Below are 24,942 nucleotides of genomic sequence, written 5' to 3'. Positions count from 1 at the left end.
ATGCTGGTTGTTTGGGTGTTGACAGGTGTCTTTTATACAGGTAACGAGGTGAGGCAGGTGTATTTGATGTAGATAATTGGTTGGGATTGGGGCTGTGTCTTAAAGAAAGACTAACTGGCTTGTAGGAGCCAGAATACTTGCTGTGTGGTAGGGGGTCATATACTTGTTTTTCCTCATCAGATGGTCATCAATTTTTATTACCCTTAACTTGCTTTTAATAATGAAGCCAAAACATTCCCGTATGGTCCTTTATAATGCCTTTAACTCAAGTCTTTCAAATATGTGCAGTATAAAAAGCATTAAGTCCATATACTTATAATAATTAATAATCACAATAATTAAAAGTAAACTATACCAATGCTGATGCTGAGATATGCAGATTCTTAGATAATGTAGTGTCACTCAATAATCACTTTGATCCTGCGGGAGGAGATTTAACAAACAATATAATTAATTCCCACAAGTCCAGTCAACAACATCATCATCAAATGCTTTTTTTTTTCAAATACAATATTTTAACATTTATCTGACTCACCTGTACAATAGCTGCTTTTGCCAGTCACGTGATTATGGGCATGATGAAATTCCTTCAGCAGCACCCTCTATAGTCCTTAATGGGCACACAATACAAGAACACCATCTTTTTATTAGGTTACAAAATAATGGCCATGTAAATACTTCTCACAAACACGAGATATGGGCAGAGTTTAATGTTGTGAGAAATAACGTTAGTTTCTAAGACTTGGTTACCAGTTTAATAATTACATCTAGTTAAAAAATAATACTGTCTAATCAAACATTCCTGCCATAAATCCTTCCTTCATAAAAATGATAATGTGCAGTATTTTGCTAAAATAATTAATAAGTTTGAACATTTTGGAAGCTGCAGTTTGTTGTGCTGCTGTAGCACATGGACAGGTGTTTCTGTCCATCCCATTAATATCTGTCAGGCCGTGCTAAATAACCGAAACCCGTCTTGCATAACGCAGTACAGTTCACCTGTCCACATGTCATGACACCACATGATAAAATAGATTCATCAACAATGGAAAACTTCTACGTTAAAAAATATAACTCCTTTAAAAATAACGTTACAGCTGCTTGAGGCAACTAACGTTAAGGCTGATTTATACTTCTGCGTAGGGGCTACGTGCGTACCTACGCCGTAGGCTACGCACGTAACCATGCATTTATACTTGTGCGTAGGTGTGTCCGTCATTCTGCAATTACACCTCCAAACACTAGTCGGCAGTAGCGCTGCAGCATCCACCGTGTTGACTTTTGCCGGCCGAGCAGGCTAACTTCCGGTTTAGCGCTCCGCTAACGTAAATGGGGGGTAAAATTGTAAACGTGTGGCTGGTGTAGCCTTTTCAAATGTTACCGACCGAATGGATCACATTCTGATAGCGAAACAAGTGATTTTGCTCGGGTTGCGACGGTCAAATATATTGATTCACTGTGTTACAGCCACCGTTTTGGCCGCTAGTAAATGTTACTTTAAATCGCGGGGTACTTCCGGTCGGCTCGGAGGCATTGTGAGGCTACCCAGCCGACCAATCACGGAGCTTACAGTCCGCGTCAACTCGCCGTGTAGTTACATTTTTGAGGAGGTGCGCGTCAGGCGACGGCGTAGCCTGCCGCTTTGACGCAGAAGTATAAATTGCCCTTTAGTCTCTGCAATAGAAGGGCTGAACGGTAACGTTAGGACTTTCTGAGCTTACTACAAACACTTTGCGTTTAGCAGCGTTTAGCAACAGCTTATCAAACTTGACCGCAGAGCTTGACTGTCTCCACATTATACCGTTAGCGCTTAACGTAACATAACTACAGCACTTGGTTCAAAGTTACCGTTACCTCAGTGTTAGCCAGCTTAACTTCAGTTACCGTTAGCCTTTCTGTTAATGTTACTGGGCCTGGCAACAGACAGCCGACATTTGATAAACTTTACTTACCAGACCAAAGCGCAGGTATCAAGGAGCAGGCCCAGACTTTAAATAACAACTGTTGTCTGGCAAAGGTTTCAGTCACTTATATTAACGTTACTTTTCAGCTAACGTTAGTTGACGTTAGCATAACAGTAATGTCCGCTAACGGGCCTCCGCATAACGGTACTGACGCGGTCATACCAGAGCACAGTTGAACACAAAAAAATATTTCATAGCGGCTCGGCTTACGTACATGATAGATCCTAATGCAAACCATCTGGTTATACAGCTCCTCAGTTCTAGTGGTGAATTATTGTCATACTCCGAACTTCTAGACAAATATGTTATTCCTATACTGCCAAAGGAATATGCTTTAGTTTTTGATGCAATCTCTTCTGGTGCTCTAATGCTTCTTAAAAATCATATAGTATCCCTACCAACGTTTTTGCCACTGGATCCTTATACGACGACTGTTGGCCAGATCTGCTTCTCCTCTAACTTGAGAAACGATAACCGATCTATACGTACCCTGTTTCAAAAAGAAATAGTCTCTGTCCCAAATGCTGTTCCTTATTGGAATAAAATTTGGTGCCTATCTTCCAAATATCTTCAGGTGGTTCACTTACAATGCTGTCCTTTCATCACTTCCCAGGAAACTCAACAAACGTAACCTATTGGCCTCAGGTGAAGATACCAACGATGGTCGTTCAGTCTTGGCCACAGGTAGTCTGTAACGACTGTCGTCACAGCAACAAGGAACACTAACGAACCAGCGGTATCGATGACCCAGGCCAACGACCCCACGGAGGTTAAATAGCTGAGTTTCCCTGCCAGTCAGTCAGAACTGAAGAAGTCCTTTGGATGAGGGACGAAACGTCTTCCAGTATCTTCAACCAAGTCCAGTTGCCCTTGATTTTAACCTTCGTTGGATAACTATGACCTGGATGACTGAGAATCTTCATAGACAAATACATTTGTCTATTTCTCTTTTAACATAGGACCTAGCAAACCCAATATTCATGTTTTTTTGTCCTCACCTATGGTATGTGCTTTGGGCCGCATGGGTTGAGGACTGTGAGGGAGTCCGGAAGCAGTCGGAAACGTTTGGCCTTTATGGACCTGTACCCCGGAGGAGAGGAAGGCCTGTGGGATTCCCAGGCTGGTCCTCTTGGGGGTCTCCTGGCTTTGGGACGAGGTCTTGACTGGCTGAGTTTGTGGCCGCGGTGGAGTGGGAGTCGGGGGACGCTCTTCTTCTGGTTTGTAGGCAGCAGAGGTCGAACTTGTTCCATTTAACATAGGTGCAGATTCTGGCTCAGTAGGGTTTGAAGGGTTTGAAATGACCTTGAGTTGACAAATAAAATACTTAATTAAAGCACAAAATATAACATATAAAGGTAATTTAACTACATAGACAGACAGGCCTTGGTTCAGAGAAAGGTCGGATATAGTATAATAATACATCTGTTTTGGTATCCTGAATTTATAACAGCGCTATATATATATATATATATATATATATCTGTTCTATCTATTACCTACCTCTTTCACTTGAGATACGGGGTCTTTCTCATGCTCTACTGGGACTGGTGAATGTCCAGAAGTTTCTTTGGCAGGGGGGGCTTTACCTCCAGTGGACGTATGGAGGAAGGAGCGTACAGGGACTAGGTCCAAGTAAATCCTGTTTTCAATGTCCTGCTCTGTTCCCACTGAGCGTGTTTCATTATGTTCCTGCAGACTGTTGTTTTCACTGTCTGGCAGGCCACTCTCTTCAGCATCCTGCATGACAGGGGAGTAGGAAGTTATGAGATGGAAAGTGGCCAGATGAAGTGAATCCATGTAAAAATGAAACCGAAATTGAAAACATTACATTACAGAACAACATAGAGGCTGCAGTCCCCCCTCCAAAAAAACACCGCCCGTGATGATTTTAGTGACTATTGTTAGGTTTACACCAATCAACATTTCTGTGGATATTAGAGATGAACCATTGGATTTATTGCTTAGGTGATCAACAAAAATTAATTTCCAACTATTTTACTAATCAATTAGCATAGCTTTTCTAATGCAAACATTCACTGGTTCCATCTTAACTACGGTTTCTTATACGAGAGTGGGATGTTAGTCGCAGCCCCAATGGATATATTAATAAATTCTATTTGATCATAGATTGCTAAAATCATATTATCCTTTTTAATGTGGTTTACTCTGATATAATGACTCCCAGCTGATTTTGCAAGACTAAACAGATGTACAGGTATCAACATTGATTCTGTTTTTATTTTGGTTACAGGTAACTTCATAGTGGATTTTAATCATGGATATACCTCTGGATCAGCTAGAGACGCCACATCATCATACAGTTCGTCAGAGTCGTGAGGGATGGAGGGCGGGGCGTCTATGTAGGTGTTTGGTTCTGAATACCTCCTCTGCATATAGCTAGAGAGACACACAAATACACAAGAGAGGTCTCGCTTTAATATTGTGCGATAAGTATGCATACACAAGTGGGACCACTGTCCCTTAAAAGTAGACAGAAGTGAGGATCTTACTATAAAGAAGTCTTGGCAGCACTGACGATGCTGGAGATCCTCTCAGCATTGACGTAGTCGTACGTCAGATCCTCGGGGTCCGTCTTGTTCCCCGTCTGTGACAGCAAGAGGCCCAGCCAATGGCCCATGTCTGCAGACGTCTTGGCCTGAGAGAGGGAAGAGTGAGACAAAGCGCATTCAGTACATACCACGCACTTGCAACATCATGAGTTTAAAACCAGCTCATGGTTTATGTTGCATAACATCTGTCACTTTGTATTAATAAGAAGATTTCTACAGCCTTAATTCCCAGCAGTATTTCAATATGCAAAACCTTTCAAGAAGTGAACTGCCTATCCTCAGCTGAGCAGTTCTACTCATCTAAGAAATGTTGCAAGAAACAGCAAGACACAGTAAGCCTGAGTGTAAATCAGCAATGCCACACAGTGAAGTAGTAACACTCAAGTATTTAGTGTCACTGACACATGTGAAACATCTCTTTTCGATAACCAGCCTAAATTCACCTGTTTCATTAAGAAACACAACAGCCTATTATTATTTTGGGAGATTCAAACAGCTCATTTAATAGAAGCACGTGAAGTTTGTCGACACGTTCTAGTTTGACACATCTTTCTCAGAATAAATATGTGAAAACCTTGTTGAGCGGTTTTGTGTGTTTTGGTTAACACTGTTCTACAGAAGTTTCAATTTGTGAAATAATAAGAAAAAAACAAAACCATACATGTGACAGATAGATCCCTCAAGACTAAACATTAAATTCCATTGCCTATGACCAAATATGCACTGCAGCAGGGTGGTACTGGAAACCCCAATGAAAAAGGGCGTAGCGTTGGTCCCCAAAATCCCAGTATACACACAAACACGCAGACCACCCTTGTGCACACATATATTACATAGGCTAAGATGATGTCAGCAGAAAGTAATTTCCAAATGAGTACATGTTAAGAGTTTTGGATCTGTACACCATTTCTCTTTTTGACAAATGCTGACGTTTTGGTTTTCTCTCCAGACATTTTGCCATTCCAGACATGTTAAGACTTCTGGTTATTCCTCAGAACAACAGTGACGCGTCCACTCCTACAGGGTAACGCTGAAGTAAGCTCTCATCTGAGGCAAATATGAACTGAGGACAGGAAATGTACTGCACCACACCAGATGTCTGTTTTCAGTCATCTTCTTCATAAAGAGTTTCTCTAGCTCACAACCCACGAGATAAGCCTAACACCTCTTCTGCAATGGTTGGAGAAATTTTGTACACTTAACTGTAATTTTATCCAGATTTTACTGCCATCACACAGTGAATCTGTTGGATTCAGCTTTAATATTCAATTTCCTTATAAACCTAAATCCAAAGCATTTGCAGGAATGTTGCAAAGCAGCAGAAAAGACAGTGGTTATCTACCTCTAGGGTTGCCAGCTGTGTGCCATCCATGTCAATCCTGAAGGAGTACAAGTGCTCAGGGCTGGGGTCCGGCAAAACACTGCACCCCCCCAGGTTCACAGCTGGCTGGCTAACTTTGTTCTTGCCCTTGTCCTGGTAAAACCATAGCTGACCGTTCTTTATAAGACACCAGCAGGTCCGCCATTGGCTGTTCATCAACACGTTAAGGTAGCCTGAAAGTGGAAAGAAGATGCAACGTAATCATGAGATATATATCTAGTACTGTACATATATTCTTAAGCAGGTAGATAAACAGAGTATTTACAATGCAGCATCTCATACTGTTTTATGTTACCCAAAACAAGTTCCACGGCCATTAGACTTCACCTTTGTTTAATGATCCATTGATTATTATTGGTTATTGCTTAAATCAAAGCCAACAAATTGTTGTGGTACTCTCTGTATGGCTGAAAATGATCAAATGTACTGTGTGTCGAATGAAACAACTTTTTCATTCAAAGTTGTGTGGCCAAGATAATTAGTGTTCTCCAGGTTGACTGTAAAATGCTGAGGACCCCAGAGTTTTGTTATAAGAGTGTCTAATTATGACTCCATTTTTTAATCAGATGGTAAAATATTGATGTTTAGTCTGCAGTAAGATTATCCATGATGAATAGCATCCATCAAGGGCTACCGAGGAGAAAGTTACTGAGGCAAAGGATAGGAACTGCACCTGAGTACAATCAGTACATGCTTTGAGATTTTATAATTTGGTATGACATGAACAGTGGATCTCTGCTCACCTGAGGTGTCTACACATTTCTCTGGGCTCTCCAAAGAGGAGGGCTTTTTCTTGCCAATGTTCATGAGGTTGCTGAACTTCAAACCTGCACCATATTTCTTCTTTACTGTGGAGGGGAAGAGAAGAAGGAGAAGAAATCTTAACATGAATTTGAAAACTAATATTTTTGGCAAAATTTTGGACTAGAAATCGAAAAAATAAAAAGCTAAGGAATGAATGTAAATGCTCCATATTTGTATAGTACATTTCTAGTCTTTTCAACCACTCAAAGCGCTTCACCATTCATACACTGAGCCTAAAGTGCTCAAACAGAAACTAGCATTCACACACACACTGGTGGAACCAGGCGCAATACAGCGTTCAGTATCTTGCCCAGGGACACTTCAACATGCAGCCTGGAACAACAGGCAACAGGCAACCTGCTCTACCTCCTGAGCCACAGCCTCCCCATGACCCACCATCTTTGATTTCGGGAGTCTCAGCATGGCTATCGGTGCTGCTGCCACTCTCTGAAGCCACTGAGTATCTCTCACTCATTTCTCCCTGGAAGTTCATATCAACATTTTAGTCATTTAGTAGTTACATTCATCAGAAATACAAATTATGACCAAGGTAGAAAAGATCTAAACAGTTACTGAGCCCTATGATTTAAGTAGAGCCAATCAAAAACTCCTGAGACCTCTTCTGATCATAGAACGAAAGGAACTCTAAAGCACAAAGATTTAAAGTGTACCTTTGTACAAATGAGCCTTGGGGAGTCAGACACAGAGTGGTGGGGGTCACAGTTATCAGCTGGCTTGGGACTGATCTCCTGAATCACCTAATGAACAAAGAGGAGACTAATTAATGTCATCATCTAAACTGCGAAATGAACTTAAAAACAAAATTTGTCCTTCAACAAATTAGAGAGAGACTAGAGAGCTATTAAGAACGAGGCTTACCCTCAGCCACTGCTCTGTCTGCTCCTTGCTTTGAAGGCCCAGCACGATGGCCTCCCCTCCCACTGGAATGATTTTCAGCTTGTGCTCTTTTCTCTTCATCTGCTTCTCCTTGTAGACCACACTGCAGCCAGACAGACTCACGTCCAGCAGAGGTGTCTGCTCCTTGGAGCTCTTATAGCACTGAAAGAGGCATAACACTGACTTACTTTGTGATTGTGCGTGAGGTATATCTTTAGAATTAATTATTTGCCATTTAACAAATATCAGTCAAAAATTAAGCATAAAACTGCCACTCTAATATATATAATCATATTCAATCCAAAAACCATGCTTTTGGATAACATCTGTGTTCTAAAAAGAGCTCATACTCCCTCAATGATTTAGCACAATAGACTTGTTAATCACAGGGTCAAATGATTCCAACCTGACACTCGTGTGGTTTTTTACTTGGGGAATTTTCATACAAGTCTATAAATATTTAGACATCCTTACATAACATGAGTCATCGCTCAAGGAGCCCACTTTAAACCAGTGGGTGTGTGTTACTAGGTACTGTAAGGTATTGATTATCGGCAGGCTTTTGATAATAGGAAAGTGAACCCAGCAAGTAAAAAAATTAGTCATACTTTTCCTGGTTTGATACTTTTTAAAGCAGTGAGGTCAATCCAGAGCATTCCTTTTTCACGATTACTTCCGTTAAAAGAACAGTTCAGCATTATGGGAAAAGACGCTTCATTTTTTGCTTCATTTCCGAGAGTTCATCCATCCATCGTCAACCGCTTATTCTGTGTACAGGGTTGCGGAGGGCGGGAGCCAATACCAGCTGACATCAGGCGAAAGGCGGGGTACACCATGGACAGATCTCCAATCCATCGCAGGGCCATTTCCAAGAGTTAGATGAGGGTAACTTATTTACCATGTCGGTGTGAAATTAGCCATACTAGCAAAATGACTGGAAGCAGAGGAAAACAGCTAGCCTGGCTCTCTTCAAAATTAACACAAGTAACATACAAGATTCTTGACTTTATGCTAGGCAAGGCTAATTGCCTCAGAACTATAGCTTTGTGCTTAAATCTACATTAACTGAATTTTTGACCTCTTAGGGGCAGTACGACAAACTGTAAACACTGACATACAAGGTAATATGGTGAAGGTGTGAAGCAAATGGCACACATCCTGCAGACACAGAGCAACTGGCATTCATTTGGGGTGTTTTTTTTCCTTACCTGATAAATGGCCTGATAGTCCCTCTCCTTTTAGCTACCAACTCCTAAGCAAACCTTTTAGCTCTTTTGCTGCTAACTGTTCCACTTTCTTCACCAGGAAGTTGCTAACTTTTTCTGCCAAAGTTTTAGTGGTGGGCTACTTGAATATAATGGGTTTATATTAGAGATTTGTACCGATATTTTGCACGCTTATGAGAGCGGTGAAATGCTCCTTAGAGCTTAGGGCCCCTTTAAATACAGGTAGTCATTAGCTTCACTGTGAGTATAAAAGTATTGATGAGAGGATGAGTTGTATCATCTAACTCTTGGAAAGAAAGCAAATTCTTCAAAATGGTATTGTTTGCTTAAGCTCCTTGATATGGTAGACTTTCTCATCATTGTCAGGCCAAATGAGAACATACAGTTTTAAATGTAAATTTTTTGAGGTTTGCTTACTTTAACATAATCTTTTTACATGTTGCGTTAGATTGAACTGTTGTAATTACACGGATGCAAACAAACAAACCCTACCCTTTATAAAACTCTCTGTGCTCATGACCGTAATTGTTTTACACAAATTTTTTAAATTCAGATTAAAAGTGAGTGAGTCTTTTACCCACCAGCAGGCGATTGTCTTTGATGACACACAGCTGTTTGGCCCACTGGCCCAGCCACTTCTTCCTCCACAGGAAGGCACAAATCCGAGCGTCCTTCATCAGCTCAATGGACGCCTCCGCTGATGGCCACTGGTGCTGCGCTGACGGCGACTTTTCTCTGGTTACTTCCTCCTCATCGTAGGACTCGTATGAACTGCTCACTGCCTCCCCATCATCTATGAAACAAAAATCAGAGACATGATGCTGTAACTGAAGAAACTAAAAGAAAGAGGCACGAGGGAGGTGGGGGGGTGAAAAGGCATGATGAGTATTAGGCGATACACATTACACTGTTAAATTAGTTTGAAGGACCAAATGCAGTCAATGCTTAATTTCTTCATCTTGATAATCTTCTTCAATGGAAGAGGATTTCTGCAGGGTCAGGCTGCAAATAAGCTGTTAAAATTTTGATGAAAGATGGTGACAGGAAAAAGATACCAAGATATAATTAAAAGGAAAACAACAGATTGAGAAAACTGATACGATGGGACTGATTGATGACTCTTGTCATGAGTCTTGACGTGACACTGATTGTCTACATGCAAGATGCTGGCCATGCTGGACAATGAGGCCTGAGGGCATGCTGATTAGCCCATGCACATTCTGACTTATGCCTCAAACTGCGGCAAGACATGCCATACATAAACACACACATCCAGTGATAGAGAGGTAGCTACCCCTGTTGATAACGGCATAGACCACACTGTCAGAGCTCTGCACTCGCATCCAGTGCCCTGAGAGGAGGCCAAAACAGTCCAGATCTACACAACATCAAAGGAAACAAGAAGAAGAAGAAGAAAGTGGCAAGATTGGGAAAACATGTGAGGGAAAATCCCTTAGAAAAGACAAATGTAAAACAATCTTTAGAAATCTGCAAACTCATGTTTCATTTGCTCTGGCAGGTACGTCAGGCCCTACAGTCAATAGTCTGGCCCCACACACATTCAGACAGATTTCCACCCATTCTGGATCTGGTCGGGCCAGTCACAACAGTTTATTTATCCATCCATCCATCCATCTTCAACCACTTATCCTCGCGTGGGGGCTGGAGCCAATCCCAGCTGACATCGGGCGAAAGGCGGGGTACACCCTGGACAGGTCGCCAGGCCATCACAGCAGTTTATTTAATATATATATTATTTAATAAAATTTTATATAATATGGGGTGAGTTTGATATGATGACTTACAGAGGAACACCGTTGAGTCAGTTTTGTAAACTACTAAGATTGCTGCCCTGATGTGGTTTTGGTTGAATCCACTATCACGTCAGTATTAAACTATCTGGACGGTATATCGTCTCGAAAAGAAGAACAACTGAATTTAAAGCTTTTGTTGATGAGAAAGATGTGTTAGACATACTTCCGACAGGATTTGGTAGGTTTAATTTACCAACTGTGCAACACCCCACGTCTGATTGGTTGCAGTTCTATTCAAATCGTCATGCGTCCAGAGGCATTTTGGTCTTTCGCACGTTGACAACGGCCCTTGAAAAATTGGAAATTAACTCACAGGTCGTCAATCTACAACCATAATGGAACTTTTTAGTCCACTGTTCCAAATTATAAGGAAAATCCATGACAAGTGTTCCTAATTATCCTTATTAACCTTTGTGAGTGTATCCTAATATATCTTAACTGCTGCCAGTAGTTAAAAGCATTGTTTATTGCTTGCATCAGTGATGGTCAGATGAGATAATAACATGCACCCTATGGCCAATCAGAATCTCCCCAGCTGTGGTATGCATTTATTTAAAGCAGCAATTCTGAAGAAATACCTTAAGCATTTTAGCTTTCAGCATTAGCTGACGATTTTAACAGAATGTGGTCATGGTATATCAGTGCATGATATGTCATAATCTTACAGTGCATGAAACAACTTTCTTAGAAAACCTGACATTCTTCGTGTGGAGAGTATGTAAGCAGCTTCCTGCATACTCTCTGTGTCTGATTGTCTTTTGTCTCTTTCCATTATGGTTAAACACAACAAAGCAGATGACTCTTCCTGATGCACACACACATCATTGGTTTGGGTTTGAAAAAACAGCTGAAATATATATATGAACAGCAAAACATCAACCATCAAGAACGGATTTCAAGCTTTAATGACCTCATGATCGTGTGCTACCAGTATTTCCATGATGAACAAGACTTAAATGATGTGTGTGGCAAACACTCTATTACGATTAAATATGAGGCATTCTTCACATGAATGTCTCACAATACTACTGCAGATATCCTTTGCAGTAGTATTGCAGAAAGGAGAAGTATTGCAACAAACAGTCCTTCAGCTGGCCCTTACTTTGGGTAAGCCTTGGGGAGAAGAAATATAACATTGAACCAGGGTTCTTACCATTGAAGGCTTCCTCATAGGGCTGCGCCTCCTCATAGTAACTCTCTGAGGTGTCTACACAGGCTGGAGAAGGAAGTGCAGGTAAGGGGAATGGCTCCCGACCCACCACACCCTGACAGATGAGAGATGGATGGGGAAAAGAGAAAGGTAAGAAAAGAGAGATGGATGAGGGATATGAAACATTTTTTAGCAACTTCATTTCAGACAGCACTAAATGACAGCCTCCATAGAAGTGTGTTCGATTAATGCCCTGAAGAGGAAAATGTCCAGGTTAATAGCAACACACACTCACGCACATTATCAACATGTGTTCTTCCCCCAGGCTGAACATGTGCCTAATCCAGCTGTCACTTTAGGAGTAAGTAGGGAGTTCCTCATGTAACCAATCCTTGTCTGACCCTGTGCACTAGAGAGTTACATGCTCGCCTACAGGGAAGAGTGTATGTGTGTGAGAATGGAAAACAGAGGGAGTGCATGTATTTGAACATGTGTGTGTGTGTGTGTGTGTGTGTGGGCTCTGTGGCTTTCCTGAAATCAATCAGCAGTCTGGCTTCACTTCTGTCTTTCTTCTCATCTCCTGTGTGGTAAAGACTATCCGTCTCTACCTTACCAAACTTCTTAAAACCACCAGACTCTCTGCTGCTGGGCTGCTTAAATGAGTCCCAATTCATTTAGACTATCTCCATGACTTTTCTACTCAAACTAAACTCAAGTAATCAGCTGCATCGGGCAGCAGCATTTCTTAATCCCAACTGACATGAGGGACATGGCATAATCTACACTATTAAACTAAATGGCAGCAAGTTATCTTTTAGGGTACATCCACACAGAATTTGAGAAGAAAAGCCACGTCAGATCCAGTATAAAAATGTTTCAAGGATGTAGTCACAGTTATTTCTTTGGCAAACATACCTTTGTTATTTGGAATTGTGAAATTGTGCACAATGACCATTCTGTAGTCAATTATAAAACGATGCATGTCTATTCTTTAACCCCCACTTCCGCCCCTCTCTTTCACATTGGAATGTCATCATCAGATGTTTATGTAATGAACGCTCACTTTCTGTGTTGAAACAAAAACTCCCCACCAGTAGGATTCTTTTTCAATGAAAACCCTCTTTATCTCCTCAACCTGTGTGAGTCTCAAATAACACATCTCTTTGGTGGCAGGCAGAAGATGGGAGATATGCAAGTTTGGTCTTGGTACATACTAGAATTAAGATGACGTACCGGCAGTAAAAATGCAGTAGACTGACAGCGAAGATTAAATATATCTAGTCTTCCCAGTATAAAGATAAAATCATCATGAAGCAAAGAGACAACGAAGGATTCTTCTGAGGCCAAAAAAAGAAGTAAAATAAATGACACTTGTTTAAGGTACACTTAAACCTCTTAGAGATTATTATGTAAATGTGGCCAAACATATAGGACATGAGGACACAGCTTATACATTCATGTCGCAAAAGTCTGATGTTGCTGGATATATTTTTAAGGGTTTTTTTTTCCTCAAGTGAACTCTGTGAAACCCTTTTTGAATGACAAAAAGTGATTTCTTAGCTATGTCTAATGTTTCCTCCCACCACTGATCTGAACATGCTGTCTGTAGTCCTTCATTTTCACTTTATTCCCCCCCGAAGGCTGTCACAATCGCTGCAAGATCACAGGAATATGAAATATAACCCCTAAGCAGACGAGCTGCACATATCATGCAAACCATGCCTGAGGTAGACTGGCTCTGTGGAAAAGTATGAGCCTTTACAATTTGAAAATCTCAAAGGATCACATAAGATCAGAGTTTGTTAAATTAAGTGGTGGAGATCAGTTGGTCAAAACTGCTTCATTCCCTTTCAATGTGGCCGTGATTGCAGCAAAAGCTATTCCCTTCTTGTCATATTAGTGAAATCAGCTTTGGGAGTTTGATAACGTTTGCTGTGTAGCAATGACCAAAATTAACACAACTAAGAAAAAAAGAGGCAGTAAAACAGTATGTTTTGTTTGGTGGTTACAAGCCTGCGGTAGGTCTTCAGATACCATATAGTGATAGAGTTACTGGTTCATCATAGATTTACAGACCAACAAAATACAGAAAAACAAATATTTGTCTGTTTGTATAAAAATCACAAACTCATATTTTCTGATGTGGGCTGTTAATGACAGTCAGATCCCACAAAAAAAGGGAATCCCCTGCTTGTAAGCTCTTTTCCCACTATATCTCATCAGCGAGTGAGCACATTTCCAGTAATACATAGCAGATAGCAGTAAGCTGTCATAACAACTGGCGCCATGTCACGGGCCACATATAGTCATAGTGACGAAGACGCTGTTTGTGTGATTAACCTACGTACCAGAAAGCGGAGTAAAGGATCCACACAAAAAAAATGTGTGGGACAGAGATGTTATCACTGCTGTTTAAGGAGGGTTGCATCAGTTAAACATCATGGAGCTGCTGAAGATTATCATAATGCAAGTATCAGCAAATACAAATGTCAGAATGTCGTGAGTTACATTCATTTCTCTTTAAAATGATGCAATGCCAAGCAAAACATTTTTAAAACGTAACATGACCAATATAAAATGAGAGAAAGAGAGTAAGAAGAGACTTGTCAAACACAGATGTCACTATTAACATTAATAATGGCTGCATTCCATTTAGTTATGCCAGTGCCAAAGCCTTACGTCTGCCACGAGAAAGGTCTAGACTTTAGAATTTGTTTTGGCTCTACCTGCTATATTTACATACAAGCATTTCAGCTAAAATGTAAACAACTCTCATCACCATTAGCTGTTGGGATACACACATACAAACCTTTTTAGCACCACAAAACAAAAAAGTCACGTACACAACATAAATACTGTTAATGAGTTAACAGTACACTTAATTGGCTTTTCAGTGGCTGACCTGGTCTAAGCCTTGATAGAGAACAACGTGGACGTTGCCACGAATCACAGAGGAATCGAGTGGAATTAGGCCTGTTTCACAATGATGGAAATAAACAAGCCTTTGGATCTTGAGATCCAACAACAATGTGTCACTGACATTAACATAATACTTGTAATATTTTTTTGTTTAGAGTGTTTTTTTTTATGATAAATGAGTTCATTTAAATGATAAAATATTTATGATAGGTCACTCTAAATCACAGTAAATAGGGAATAGGGAACATAATATTTGCAATACAGTATGTTATGTCATTTTGTGTGTTTGATGTGACCAAAAACTAGACTTAATCAATTTGAATGACCATAAAAGAGTTTTTTTTAAACTATATGACTTCAGAAGTAGGAGGGACAGCTACAAAAGCTGTAGAGCTGACAGGAAAAGTGATTCTTCTGTGAAAAAGACTGTAAAGTATAGTGCACGCGCACACACAACAGCACTAACAGTGAAAACAGCAGTTCAGGCATCTGTTATTAATTAAACAAAGAGTCAGGCATTCCAGAGCAGCAGCAGCAGCCCCCCAGAATGCCCACCCACCCTTATCGCTATCTTCTTTCTTTTGCTCTCTCTATTTCACTCATCTCTAAAAAAAACAACAACAACTAAATCTGCCTGTTGTTTGGACCAAGGCTAAAGAGGAGGATAGTGAGCCATTCCACAGCTGGACTGATATTAAACAGGGAAGGGAACATTCCAGGTGTGTTTCTGTGTCTTTTTTTCTCCCAGAAGACTTTGCAATCACTCTCATCCCTTCCTTTCACTTCTCACACACACACACACACACACACACACTCGTCCTCACCACAGAAAGACCGGGTAGAAGGAATGGCTCGAGGAGTCAGAGCATAAATAACAAAGCAAGGAGAGGGGTGGCAGGGGAGGAATCGGGGTGTGGTGGAGGGGCTTTGAGCAAAGAGTGGGAAAACGAGCCCAAAAAAATGAACAGCGAGAGGAACATGGAAAATCCCTGGTTCCCATGCCAAGAATCCGGCACAGCGAAAACACACACAAGAGTGTATCTGAGGGCCTGCTGGGAGCTCAGAGCAGAGGAGAAGGTAGCGATAAAAATAATCAGTGTAGCTCAGCTTTGGAAAGCCAGATTCAGGAAAACTCTCTGGGCCTTTGCTGTCTCTTGTAGCATAGTATCTTTTTGGTTAGAAACACTTATGTAAAATGAAAACAATTAAAATTATTTTTGAAGCATGAATGAAAATGGGGGGAAAAAATTCACATAACAGATTTTGCACATTACTGTATTTATTTTTCTATTTTGTCTTCTTGGGAACACTTTAACCTCCTCCAAATCTTTCATACTTTTGGTTCCAGATTTTGGTTCCCCCCCCCCCCATTTCAATGTTAACCGTCAAATGTACAACTACAATATATATATTGACAAAATACAAATATAAAAGTAAAACTGTCATGTAAAAAAAACCTGGATTTAAAGGGGAAATGCTGGCAGAAAACGTAATCCTGAATAATTCAGCAAATACTTATGCTAGCCAATTACAATGCGGCTATGATAATCACCAGTTGCCGACAGCCACATTGTGCATGTCAACAGTTTTCCCTTCCCTGCTTGACGCTTGCGAGTGGCACAGCTGCTATCTATAGTACAACTCTATTTTCAGATCATGCAGACAGGACGCAATGGAACTCTCACAAACCTTTATTTACGGTCCAGTTCTGGGGAAAAATGGCTATTCTACACTCGAGTCACACACTTTATTGTCCCTTGAGAGCCTGTTTTAGGAAGAGAGAAGATCCAGGGTTTAAGAGATCATGGAAGTGCCTGAAGGCCTGGGAGTCAAGCAGGATATTCGTGCAGAGAATGCGACCCTTGATCTGGAGCACAGAGAGCACCAGGCGGGCCGGGTGAGAGTGAGGGTGGAGGGGAGCTGGTTCACTGTGGAGCGGGCCTTGCTAGAGAGGCACAGCAACTACTTCTGTGCTCTTTTTCACTCTGGGATGATCGAAAGTCATCAGGACGATCTCTACCTGAAGGGAGGAGTGAGTGCAAGGGGGTTCCTCATTGCCCTTGCAGTCTGCAGGGGAGAGGGTCCCACCATCAGTGACCCGGATGAGCTTGTAGAAGCTGTAGAGTGTGCGGCTTTCCTGCAGGTTGCGTGTTTGGTGCAGCATCTTTGTGACATTATCGACTCCGACAACTGCCTCTTGCTCTACCACGCAGCCTCCATCTTTGGGGTGCGTGCCCTCTTTCACAATGCTGCTCTTTTCCTTTGTGATGCTTTTGATGATTTGAAGGAAGCCGCAGAGAGTACAATTCCTGAAGACCTTCTTCAATATTCTCAATCATTGTCTCCCACTTCTTATATTGCTATAGGCACACACTCTCCTTCAATGGAACTGCTACAAGACTCCTTTAGGGTTGTTTGCTACCTTGATGAAAAAGGAGGAGAGTGGAAGCATCTGACAAACCTCCCAACTCTCTGTAGCACCTCCATGGCTGGTGTGGCGGTGCTTGACAACCGATTGTACATTGTGGGGGGAGTTTACGGTTATGGTAAGGACACAGTTGACAGCAGCTTCTGCTACAACCCTGAGTCAGGGGTCTGGACTGCTCTTCCAGGTCCCCAGCAACCAAGATATGACTTCACCCTGCTGGGGCATGATGGCCAACTCTACGCTATTGGCGGCGAATTCCAAAAAAGGATAATTTCCACAGCAGAAAGTTACGACACTGAGAAGGGAGTGTGGACATTTATACGAAATGCACCAAGACCTGTAGCATCTGCGGCTTGTGCTGTTGCAAGACGGCGGATTTTTGTTTGTTTCTGGAAACCACCGGACACCACAGATATCTTTGAATACATACCTGGGAAAGACGAGTGGAAACTTGAAACCACCATGATCAAACCACAAAGCTATGGCCACTGTATGGTTTCCCACAGGGACAATTTGTATGTGATGCGCAACGGGCCTTGTGACGACTTCCTGCGCTGTCTCATGGACTGCTACAACATCACCACAGGCCAGTGGACAGCCTTGCCGGGACACTACATAAACAGCAAGGGGGCGCTGTTCACTGCAATGATAAGGGGCGACTCTGTGTTCACAGTGAAACACATGCTAACTCTTGAATACACCATCACTGGAAATGGATGGAAGCCCTGCAGGCAGATGAAGGGGTTTCCAAAGAGTGGTTCACTGTGGACGTGTTTACTCAGGCTTCCCAAGACGGGGCCAGTCACACCACAGCTGGATACAGAAGGGAAGGAAGACGAAATGTCTTTGCCAGACACATCTGAGGGATTTGTGGATGCTATACCACAACAGTGAAATTGCTGCTAAACGTTTAGGTATTCTAAACTGGAATATCCATTTTAAAAAAACATGATTCTGGAGATTGCATAGTGAGACAAATCATCCTTCATTTAAATGCATTCACTTTCACATGCACCCAGATTTCTACACACACACACACACACACACACACACACATGCACACGTGCTGACACAAAGCATTTGTTCTGATTAGCAACAGCTGCTACTGTAGTTTATATTAGGGAGGCCACTGTGCGTGTGTGTGTGCGTGTAAAGTTCAAAGGCACTGACGGGATGTTCTCAACCTCTCATTCTCTACGTTTTCCCTGAAGTCACACTGGGCCAATTCAGGAGCCACTGGCCTTCCAGTCAACATAAAACACACCGAAGCTCTCTCACACACTCTCGGATACTCACTTCCCCAGGTTTTGTTGCCCCATGAGTGATTAAATATCTGTTTGTGTGGGAGAATATATTTCATAGCCTCAGGCTAGTGACTCTGAGGGTTGTGAGAAATGTTTTTGGCTTGTATGACCACAGCCTGCATTTGTTTTAGTTTATTAAAAATCAATGCAATTATCTGGCAACATGTGATTTCAATCTATAGTGTTTTATTTTTTACGATTGCTTAGTGGTAGTAATGTTGTGACTGTAACAAAAGAGCAAAAATACAGTCAATTACATTTGAAGTCGGCATTGGTTTTTTGGGCTGCTGTTGCATAACGTTGAATTTCATGATTTTCACTGAACTTTCCCATGTACTTTATTGAGTTCAGCAGTTCTACTGGGGTCAATTATGCTATTACCATTCCCATCACAGTGGCAGAGGCTAAAAGGGCTGTGTGTGTGTGTGTGTTAAGTCAAATCATTTTACATGTTAATCCACCCTAATAGAATCGAGCTGGTAATCACTTACTGTTCTGGGGGGCGGCAGGTCAGGTAGGCTCTTCTGAGGGACAGGGATATATTTTGCAGCTTTTCCGTTGACCACGTCATCTGATCTGTCATCTAGGTCATGAAAAAGAGTGTGAGGTAAGTGAATAACAGAAATCTTAACTCTTGCATTTACATTAACTGTGGATAAAGGAAACAGGAATTGGGGATAAATGAAAGAAGTGGCTCATCATGTGAAAATGTTATACTATTCTTAGATGTCTCCTATACATATCAGTGCTTCCTTTTATCCCAACCCTCTCGCTGGGAGTACAGACCCTTTATTGTTACATTACAGTGACCACATAACCCAAATCAAGGGGAAGAATCCCCTTTCTTCTCATCTCTGTTGAGAGTTGCACATGCGTGGTACCGATCAGGCAGGATGTAGGAACATAGTCAAAATAGTCAACAACATCAAAAAACAATAAAAAAAAAAACACTTTTCCTTGACCTCGATGGGAATGTCATGAGGTCAAGGATAGACATGATGGAGAATAGCTATAAAAGACAGCCCCAGTGCTAAGAGAATCTGACTGCACTTCCAATAGGCTTTCTTTTTTTTTTATATTTCAACTTCATTTATAACACATGGAACAAAAGTACAGCAATAAAGAGTACAGACTTATCTTGGTTAATGTCAAGTTCTCATAACAAAGACATCACAAACAAAGTCAGCTTTGCATTAAAAATGACTGAATAAACATGAATCAACTCCTTCATGTTCATGACAGGTGTCATGTCACGATAACCATGGTGTCAGGACAGGATCAAGAAAATTGGAGAATATTTTGCATGACAAATTGAAGAATTATGTTTTTCAGAGGATTTGCCCTTTTATTAACAATGGCCAGTGCTTAATTCCCATTAGTTTCTGGCTTGTGACCTCCTTACAGAAGCTGTTTGACATTTAGTGGAAATAATAAAAAATAATTGTTCACTTTCATGCCAAGAGTTAGATGAGCAGATCGATACCATTCTCACGTCTATCCGTTAAATATGAAGCTACACATCTAAAACAGTCGGCTTAATTTAGCATAAAGACAGGAAACAGCTAACCTATTTTCAGGCCATGTAGCTGTAACATGTTAATTGTTGAGCTTTAGAGGTGCTGGTAAGCAGATTTTGTTAAGGGTAAGTTTCTGTCTCAAACTTGAACAGAACGCAGAAAGCATTTTATAGGGAAAAGAAAAAGGCTTCAACATGTGCACCTCATAACTTTATTGCTCAGGACAGTGAGCACAACTTCAGTTTAAGTATGTTTTCTGCAGGTCATAGCATTTGTGCATCATAATCAGTTGGGAGCAAGCTGAACTGAATTACAGTAAAAGCAATCTATCAGTATTCTCACATACTGTGCACGTATTTTTGGATTAACAATGTTTTACTGCAACATCTTTCTCTTGCACATTTACTGAAAGGGACAGTTCAAGTTGACCACATGATCAAAGATTAAGAACACTCAATTCTCACATCTCAGCCCCTGCATTATTCTCTGCAAAAATAAGAGTTGTGGCTTTTCTAGCATCGCTGCTGAAAATATGTGTGTTGCTCAAAGAAACCACATTCTTCAACTCTGTCCAAACAAAACAGGTCAGTCTCATATGGTGAGGAGCTACGTAGAAACAGACAGGAAATGGGGGCGAGAGGAGGGAAGCTGAGGGGGGGAGGGGGCTGCTTGTGGAAGTTTATTCTCATGTCTGCTATTCACTTGAATCATGTCAGATTGAGTCTGAGGTGCAATCACATGACAAGTATGCAGAAGGGTGTTTTTTTCCCCCAAGTGTAGAGGTTGCATTTAATTTCACAACAAACATCCCTTTACAGAGATAATGTATTTTAAAGCTCATGCCAGCTAAATGTGAAGTGGTGAGATTAGTTATTAACTGGATTAATGCAGTACGTTATAGAATTAATATAAAGAGTTTCAAATGTACTTACCTATTTTAAGTATCATATACTTGAAATAGCTTTGCTAGAATAGTATCTGAATATTTATATGTTTGTGTTGAATTCTGTTTATGAACTATGAGGCCTGATTAGGAAATCCCTAAACTAGGCCTTCACCTACATTTTAAAATTGGTTCATTAAAATGTAATGCTAACCAGATGGATTAATGTCTACTAACAACACTAAGAGTCTTGCTGTACTACTCAGGCACAGTGGTGCTTAGAGCTAAATACTAACATCAGCATGCTATAATAGCATGCCCACACTGACATTGCCAACATTCTGAAATTTAGCAGGTATAATGTTATGTTGTTATTACCGTATTCACCATCTTAGTTTAGCACGTTAGCATGCTAACAATTGCTAATAAGCACCAAACACAAGGTATAGCTGAGGTTGATAGCATTCGTTTTGCAGGTACTACAACACTGGACAAATTACAAGTTTGTTCATGTGGCCAAAGTGGTGGACCAACCAACACTGCCATCCACAGAGCTATGTAAGTAGCATTGCTAAAAATTATATATAGTTTCACTATCCCTCATTTTCAATAGATAGAATAAAACCTTTTCTTTAATTTCAGCTACTTTTCAGTATCAGTATCACACTTTAGAGAGGAACTTTTTGTCACACCTTTGTTGTCGTTGTCCTTCCCAGGAACAATGACTTTGTTCATGTATATATACTCCTCGTCAGCACCTGCATGGAGACATCAAAAGGTGGTTAACAGTTGACATCAGCGTACTTTAGCACAGTGTTACTTTGTGGGTGGTTACCACAAACACAAACACCATCTTAAACTGAAGAAACTAGATGAAGCCATAATACCACTAGACAAAACACTAGAGAAGTGATACATGCATCTTACTTTTGATAATAGTAATAAAAGGAGGAAGGTTGTCCATATCACTACACCTCTTTAGCCCAAGCACAGTTATTTATACCATGCTATTATATTGGTTCTCCAATCTAGGAATCATTATAACTTTTTAGTCAAACTCAACAGACAGTATGTAATTCGTGCCTGTCAGGAACACAAAAGAATTGCTGTCTCAGATTCATTAGTTTGACTTTAAGTGTTCTCTGACTGAAAATATGGATTTTATTTTGAAAAGTTTTGCACCTCGACTATACTATACATTCAGGCTAGTGCACGCACGCTCCTATATTCTGCCAGAGACACATTTCTTGCCATAGAATGACTGGTCAAGAATATTTTGGATATAACCAAATACTTAAATAAAGTAAAGTCAAAATTTTATGTAAATTCTATTGAAATAAATCTCCAATTGAATGTGACTGGTCAAAAATCTGACATTTGACTTTAATTTCCTAAAGGTGTGTTGCACTATTAGTGACTAGCTTTGAGACTGACTTCTCCACGCATCCAATCACAACAAGAGCGTGCTTATTTTGCCACATAATTTACTTGTATCACCGATGGGAAAATCTGACTCCTCCTCCTCAGTGCCAAACACACTTTCATCATATTTATCAAAAGTCCAGGATTAAAGGGGAACTTGACCTGAACAAGTGGCCTATTATGCAGACAGATGGGCCCATTATTGACACCCACCCTCACCGTGGCTTGCATTCATCAGACATTAGTCAGAAAACCCCTTGCCTGCACAGATAAAGCACTGTGTCACTCCTATCTTGGAAGTTTTTAAGATCGTACAACTAAATATACAATGGAGCTCATGAGCTTTGTCCATCTGCTAAGACCAGTCTAAACGTCCAGAGAATTTACATTATAACCAAAACTATGACTTTATACTTCCATTCAATATGGATTGAGACACAAACAAAAATTAGGAGTTAAAGCAACTGTTTCTTTAAATCAAATCAGTTTTTAGTTCTATAGGCATAAAAAATTTGAAAGCCAGAAAGATTTATTTAATTAAAGTAAAAATAATATAATTGTAGTCATAGTTGTGGTTTCCCAGGAAAACAATAAAAGCCCAGTGATTAGGAATTTAAGTGCTTTATTAGGGCTGTCATTATAGACTGAACTTGACTTCTCATTGCACTCAAATGTAAATATTTATGGGTCAGTATGAGCAATGGTATCATTTAGGCAATAAGCGGAGATGATGAAACCTCATGTCATACACCAATGCTGAAGTCAGCTTGGTGAGAAAAGGACTGTGTTTGGTTTAATGTTGGTCTTAACGCGGTGGAGTAATTACAAGCTGGCAAAGACTGCCACATAAACAGTTTGAATGAATGTCTTTTCTCAAACAATAAACCCTGTGGCTTTTGCATAGCAGGCACCAGCTGGTTACTGTAACCTGTTATGGGAATTTGTTCCGGGGCTGCTGTGCAGTTTTGAAGAAGGTTGTTTCATTGAATTAAATGTTTTAGCTGACTAAGATTATACCCTGAGAGGAAATCCAACAAAACTCTAACCTTGGGTGATACTTTGGAGAAGGTTTCTCCTTTGAAATAGATATCGCGAGGTGAAAACAAACAACAGCAGAATGAAACGATGTTTTGCCTGTACAGTGAAAACAGATTTTCGGGGAACAGAGTTGAAATGCTATTTATAAATTGCTGCTCAAAGGAAGGAGCGTCCCCAGAGGATAAATACAGCTTCGGAAAAATGATACAGCTTGGAGCCAGAAGAGGAAGTACAGAGAGACAAGTCCAGGACCTGAACATGGAAAAGCATGACTGCTGGTGTGTGTTGGAGAGATGTCGTGTGTGTCAGTGTGTGAGAGACAGGGAGAGAGGGAGTAGCAGAACCCATATTGGCCTTTTCAATCCAAAAGTCACTAAATCAAAATGTCGAGTATGCTGTTATAAATATCATTATAAGGAAAGATCTTGAGCCACTGTGGGTGGTGGACATTTCTACTGTTTTTATAGCTCAAAGTTTGCATCTTTTCCCTGCATCACAGAAAGCTACGATTTCTGAAGCAGCAGCGGCAGTGTGTCATTATTCCCAACTAATCACACACCTAGGGGCTCAGGCTTGGATTTGGCTCAGTGTAGTGTAGCACTGGTTCACATAGCAACAAACTGGCTTCCAGTCACCGTAAATCACATCAGCCCACCAGCAGTTGCCACATTTTCATGTTGTGTTTCAGAGCAAGTGAGCAAGAAAAACAAACTTGTCTTTAGCTGTTTGACAGGATCTGTTAACAGGCCATGGGTGGTTTTATGATGAAGGAAGAGGCACTTTGTTTGTGTTTGTAAGCATAAAACTAATAACCACAAAACCAAAAATTTCAATCTGATAATTTTTGCAAGAGAAGTAGAAATGCGGGCACAACTATTTAATTCAGCCAACGCAATGTGGTTTTCATCTACCAAAATGGGATAAGAGTCCCCAAATGTATTTGTTAATAGAAGCTTGCAAGAGTGTAATTATTACACGGTGGTTACCAAGAGTTTAAAAAAAGCAAAATAATACCAGAGGTGGGTTGTTTGATTGCTTCTCTTAGGCCAAACGGCTGACAATGTAAGCTCAGTGAATTGTGGGAATCGCAAGGCATGACCATATGTTACATAAGGTGCTTTGCATGAAGGCAGACTAAATGCCAGTCAAAAGCTTTTGAATGACCCATATCTATTTGTGGTTAAACCTCAAGCAATTTAACTGTCATGTAATCACAAATACCACAATATTAGGAAATACAATTAAGGAATACTGAGGAAATGTTCGAGACTGTTTTTTTAAAATTAGAGATGACCAAGCTCTTGTTGTAAATATCTCAAAACCTCTTTTTAGCAGATAAAATACCTATTTGTCTTACTTATTTGTAATACAAATACAAATATGAACAAATTTTTCTTGGAGCTTGGAGTTCCACAGCAACTCTTCAGCCGCCTTCATTGGAGGTAAATGTCAACTCATAACATATAATAAAATATATAAAAAATATAATAAAAGATCGTCTTACAGTGAAAGTTGAGCACTGTTACACAATCAAACAACATTCTGGGACAACTCACAGACCTTTTCTCAGTACACTTATTTGCAATTGCAGTAACAGTTAACATTGTGTGAGATGGATCTATGCT

General features: G+C 40.6%; 2 protein-coding genes and 1 long non-coding RNA gene across 4 annotated transcripts in view; 2 read left to right on the top strand and 1 right to left on the bottom strand.

The window, feature by feature from the left end:
- Positions 1-2,639, top strand: part of LOC123982957 — an 8,339-nt gene extending 5,700 nt beyond the window's left edge. The window contains exon 4 of the long non-coding RNA XR_006828088.1: positions 2,578-2,639. This is a non-coding gene — a long non-coding RNA (uncharacterized LOC123982957). The remainder of the gene's footprint in view (positions 1-2,577) is intronic.
- The window catches only part of afap1l2 (actin filament associated protein 1-like 2), a 59,702-nt gene that overhangs the window by 18,120 nt on the left and 16,640 nt on the right, over positions 1-24,942 (bottom strand). Inside the window, exons 3-16 of one of the 2 annotated variants that reach the window (XM_046068950.1) lie at positions 21,550-21,615; positions 18,949-19,040; positions 11,810-11,921; positions 10,137-10,220; positions 9,424-9,635; positions 7,599-7,778; positions 7,391-7,477; positions 7,116-7,200; positions 6,659-6,763; positions 5,877-6,088; positions 4,475-4,620; positions 4,250-4,361; positions 3,465-3,701; positions 2,963-3,266 (exon numbers count right to left, since the gene is read on the bottom strand). In XM_046068950.1, the coding sequence (XP_045924906.1) occupies positions 2,963-3,266; positions 3,465-3,701; positions 4,250-4,361; positions 4,475-4,620; positions 5,877-6,088; positions 6,659-6,763; positions 7,116-7,200; positions 7,391-7,477; positions 7,599-7,778; positions 9,424-9,635; positions 10,137-10,220; positions 11,810-11,921; positions 18,949-19,040; positions 21,550-21,615 (2,034 nt within the window). The remainder of the gene's footprint in view (positions 1-2,962; positions 3,267-3,464; positions 3,702-4,249; positions 4,362-4,474; positions 4,621-5,876; positions 6,089-6,658; positions 6,764-7,115; positions 7,201-7,390; positions 7,478-7,598; positions 7,779-9,423; positions 9,636-10,136; positions 10,221-11,809; positions 11,922-18,948; positions 19,041-21,549; positions 21,616-24,942) is intronic. The other variant, XM_046068951.1, reaches the window with a different exon arrangement.
- LOC123982956 (kelch repeat and BTB domain-containing protein 13) lies at positions 16,530-18,619 on the top strand. The gene has a single exon (XM_046068958.1). It carries the CDS (start codon positions 16,530-16,532, stop codon positions 18,045-18,047), a length of 1,518 nt encoding a protein of 505 aa, XP_045924914.1. The 3' UTR covers positions 18,048-18,619.

This window comes from Micropterus dolomieu, linkage group LG14, assembly GCF_021292245.1.
Source record: "Micropterus dolomieu isolate WLL.071019.BEF.003 ecotype Adirondacks linkage group LG14, ASM2129224v1, whole genome shotgun sequence".
In the NCBI taxonomy this organism is placed as follows: domain Eukaryota; kingdom Metazoa; phylum Chordata; class Actinopteri; order Centrarchiformes; family Centrarchidae; genus Micropterus; species Micropterus dolomieu.
Note: the sequence above shows the minus strand (reverse complement) of the source record. Positions and strands in the feature narration are given on the sequence as shown.